We start from the raw sequence: 3,783 nt of genomic DNA on the forward strand, positions 1-3,783 counted from the left end.
TGTGGAGGGAGGGAGACTCTCCATTGTTCTCCATGGGGACTGCTGAGGACTTTGGGCCTTTCCAGCCACTGGAGGGCAATATAACCACACAGCTGAAGAGTTCAATCCCCTCCAGCAGGGGGCAGTGACGCGCACACGCTGACACACATGCTGATCCAAACACACCAGGCGGTGCTGACTGGCAGCCTGAGGGACAAGGACCCTGCTCTGCCTGCATCGCACGCACCTTGCACACCCACCCCATCGGCCGCATGCTCACACGCTCACCCTCTGCTCCGAGCTTTGCACCATGCGTGACGCTGTGAGTAGTCGCATCAGATTTATTGCTCCTGGGACCCCCTTCCCGCCCCCCGTCAGGTGATATCACCAGCTCTTTAACGCCACAATCGGCCCACGCGTCTCCTCCTCTCGCTGCCATGGAAAGCGCCCAGCCCTGCTCGGCAGCTGCCCTGGGGCTGTTGGGAGCCGGCCACTCACTCACTGCACAGCCTTCTTCCCGGTCTCCAGCAGCTTGGTGAGGAGGTCCACAAATTCGGTGTGCAGCTGCTTGGCGATAGGCGAAAGCTGCTCATTGGCCTGCTCCAGATAAGCCCTAGGGTGACAGACACCTGGTTCCTTAGAGACGGGCAGGACTTGGCTGGGGAGACGCAGCAGCCGGGGCCCTGCCTGCCTACAGGGCATGGGGACTGCACGCTATACCATGTGGGGAAACTGAGGCACAGAGCAGGCCTTTGTCCTGCCCAGGCTCACACTGGACTCATTGGCTCCTGGCCCCCTGCTCAGCCTCAGACCATGCTGTGTGCAGCGGACTGGGCTGGAAATGATCCTCACTGTAGCCTGGGACTCAGCTACTGTGGCTTTTCTGTCCTTCCCACTCCACCTGCCCTGCCTTGCTGCTACGGGCTGGGGTGGCATGTCAGAGGCTCTGGAGCAGGGGCAGGGGGCAATCTGCTCTCCCAGCACTGCAGCGTTAAAGTGCTGAGTCTCTCCAGCTGCTTGTGTGCATCCAGCAGACTCTGCCCGTTCTACACTCCCCATTGCCCCTCTCCCTCCAGGTCACCCCACCCCCGGACAGCAGCACCCCACCTCCACACTCCCCACAGCAGCCCGTACTTTGCCTGGGTCTTTAGCTCCTCGGTCTTCGCCTTCTCCGGCAACTGCTTGCTCAAGTATTCAGACACCGTGTGGAAATACTGGGTGAAGACTTCCGGGAGGCTGGAGGCTAGGGTTTCTGCATCGCGCTTCACCACAGCACCTAGGTGGCCCGGAGAGCTGGGTTAGGCCCCTGCCTCATGCAAACTGTGGGGCTGGGGCGATCCATCATCCCCATGGAGTCCAGGAGGAGATCCGTTAGCCCCATGGGGCGGGGGGGGGAGTGAGGAGATCCCTCAGCTCCAGTGGGAAGGGCCCCAAAGATTGTGCCCAGTTCCCTGCGCTAACCCACTAGGCCACACCCCCTCCCAGAGCTGGGAATAGAACCCAGGAGTTCTGATTCTCTCTGCTACCCTCTAACCTAGCCTCTCCCTCCCTGAAGAGGCTGGCACTGGGTAGCGAGGGGGCTGAGATCGGGAGCGTACAGGGAAGAACCTCACCTGCCAGTGAATCCAGCTCCTGCCGAGTGTGCGGCATGGCCCATCCCACAATGATCCCGGGGCCAGCGCGGACGGAGCATGCCGGGGGTGGAGAGCATAGCCCTGGCGAGGCTCTTACCTTCCAAGCTGCACACGCAGAGCAGCACCACGGCCAAGACCAACACCTTCATCGTGACAGGCACTGCGCTCCGGGACCTGCAGGGCAGAGGGGGCTGGGAATCAGCAGCTGCCCCAGCCAGCCCCCTTGTCCCTGGCTCACCAGTCAGGCCCCTGGGGAGGGCCTGATTAAGGAGAGAGGCAGATGGGGGCTAATTACCCCATTAACAAGGAGACCAGCCACAGGAGCCCAGGAAGGCCATGCGGGGGCAGGGAGGCGCACCCCCTTTAGGGAAGGGCCAGGAACGCTGGCTAACAGCACAGGTGCTGTGGAGTGCGAGGCGGAGTGGAACGCAGGGCATAACGGCCGGGTGGTGTCTGTAGGACAGAAGGGCTCTGAGCTGGACATGCACAGGGGAACCCCCTAACACGGGCACCAATGAGAGCTGTGGGGGAGGGGGTCGGCTGTCGATCTCCCCAGCATGACAATGGCCCTCTGCCCCGGCATTCAGCTCGGCCAGGCCTTGGGGGGGGCTCTGCACAGCTGATCCCTGCCTCCCCACCCGTGTAGGCCGAGTCCCTGGGAGGCCACAGACAGCAGCGCAGATTGAGCGGAGAGACAAAGGCTCATCCACCCTGGGACAGGGAGGAGGCAGGGGGTAGTTGTGGGCATGGCAGGGGCTGCCTGGTAGCCCAGCTCCGCTGGTGGCCAGGCAGTGAGACTCCTCCAGCAGCGGCTGCGGGGGACCCACCCAGGACCCCCCCCCCCCCCCGAGGCGCTGCACAGGGAGCCGGGGGAAGCTGAGGGCAAGCAGGCACTTACCCACCCTGCCAGCCAGCCCTGTCTGACCGGGTCCTGTCCACACCACGGTGCCCATCCATGCTCATGAGGGACAGCATTTCCCACCTCTGCCAGGGGAGGGGCACTGGGCCAGGGCCTGGATGGTGTAAGTGGCCCTAACCCCACCGATGCTCCCAATGGGGGTTGGACACACTCCCGGGTCTCCCCGCCCCCCAAGGAGCATTTCCAGGGCAATTTCTGTTTATAAAATAAATCGCTAATTCCCCTTTCCCACTGCCACGGCCGCCCAAGCATGGGCCAGCACGGAGCTAGGGGAGCTAGACCCAGGGGAGCCGAGCAGCCTCTGAGAGGGGGAGGCAAAGGGGCTGCGTGCCCCATGATCAGTGCCAGCAGCCCAGGGAGCAGCACAGGGCTGGTGGGGCCCCATGGAAAGACACTAGGAAGAGGAAGGAAATAATTCAAGGGTCTGTGATGCTGAGAGCAGAGCTCATGGGGTCAGCTGCCCTGCCCAGCCATGTCCCTCCCTGGTCCCCTCTCCCTGCCCCCGCCCCCCGCCCGCTGCCCCCTGCTTCCCTGCTCAGCTCTGCATGTCCCCAGGCACCCCACTGTCCTGCTCAGTCCTGCTATGCCGTGTCCCTGGTCTCCCACGCTTCCACCCATTTCTCAGCTCCCCACCGCCCCCATCTCTTCCCCCACCAGCCTTTGGATCCTTTGGGCCAGGCCCCCGTGCATTTCCAGAGGGCAGGGAGGGCTCCAATGGGGGATGTCTCTGACCCTTGCTCTCCTGGGCCCCCAGGACAGGAGGGTGGGATTTGCCTGGCTTCCCCTGCCTTGGAGTGGATCCCCTGGCTCATGCTGTGGCCTGCAGCCTGGGGAGCCCTTGGTGGCTGCAGCCGTGCAGCTGGGGGTGACGGGGGCAGGGGATCTGAGTCCTGTGGGAGGCCTAGAGAGGGGCATGAGCAGCTCAGCCTCACCTGGTGCCCCCCCACCCCCCGGGGCCAGCTCCAGGGTGGCTCTCGCTGGTGGGTGGCAGAAGTGGCACCAACTAATCCAGTCCTGGGGCAGAGGCTCTCTCACGCTCATGAGCCAGCTGGGCTCCGCCGAGGCAGGCGGGAGGCAGCTCTCAACCACCCAGGAAGGGCGAATCTCGTTTAAAAAATCCAACGTTAATTCCAAATCTCAAACAAGCTCATTGTTTCTCTGTAAACCGCCCCCGCCCCGCTCTGCAGACAGACCTGCCGGACTGCTCACCTGAGGCCTGGGCTAGAAACTGGTCAGGAACAGCAGGTGCCC

At 63.4% G+C, this 3,783-nt stretch overlaps 1 protein-coding gene across 1 annotated transcript; it reads right to left on the reverse strand.

Annotated features, from left to right (window-relative positions):
- Positions 1-306: 306 nt before the first annotated feature.
- On the reverse strand, positions 307-3,783 carry APOA2 (apolipoprotein A2). The gene is made up of 4 exons (XM_054010816.1): positions 3,742-3,783; positions 1,711-1,787; positions 1,114-1,255; positions 307-592 (listed from the first exon to the last, which is right to left on the reverse strand). Exons 2-4 carry the CDS (start codon positions 1,760-1,762, stop codon positions 478-480), a joined length of 309 nt encoding a protein of 102 aa, XP_053866791.1. The 5' UTR covers positions 1,763-1,787; positions 3,742-3,783; the 3' UTR covers positions 307-477.

This window comes from Malaclemys terrapin, chromosome 21 (assembly GCF_027887155.1).
Source record: "Malaclemys terrapin pileata isolate rMalTer1 chromosome 21, rMalTer1.hap1, whole genome shotgun sequence".
NCBI classification, from domain to species: Eukaryota; Metazoa; Chordata; order Testudines; family Emydidae; genus Malaclemys; species Malaclemys terrapin.

Excerpts from the sequence above, each read along its gene's own strand:
- APOA2 (XM_054010816.1), bottom strand. The coding sequence starts at position 1,762 with ATGAAGGTGTTGGTCTTGGCCGTGGTGCTGCTCTGCGTGTGCAGCTTG. Across the intron at positions 1,256-1,710 it reads CTGCGTGTGCAGCTTGGAAG|GTGCTGTGGTGAAGCGCGAT; the intron begins GTAAGAGCCTCG and ends CGGGCCACCTAG. Across the intron at positions 593-1,113 it reads GAGCTAAAGACCCAGGCAAA|GGCTTATCTGGAGCAGGCCA; the intron begins GTACGGGCTGCT and ends CTGTCACCCTAG.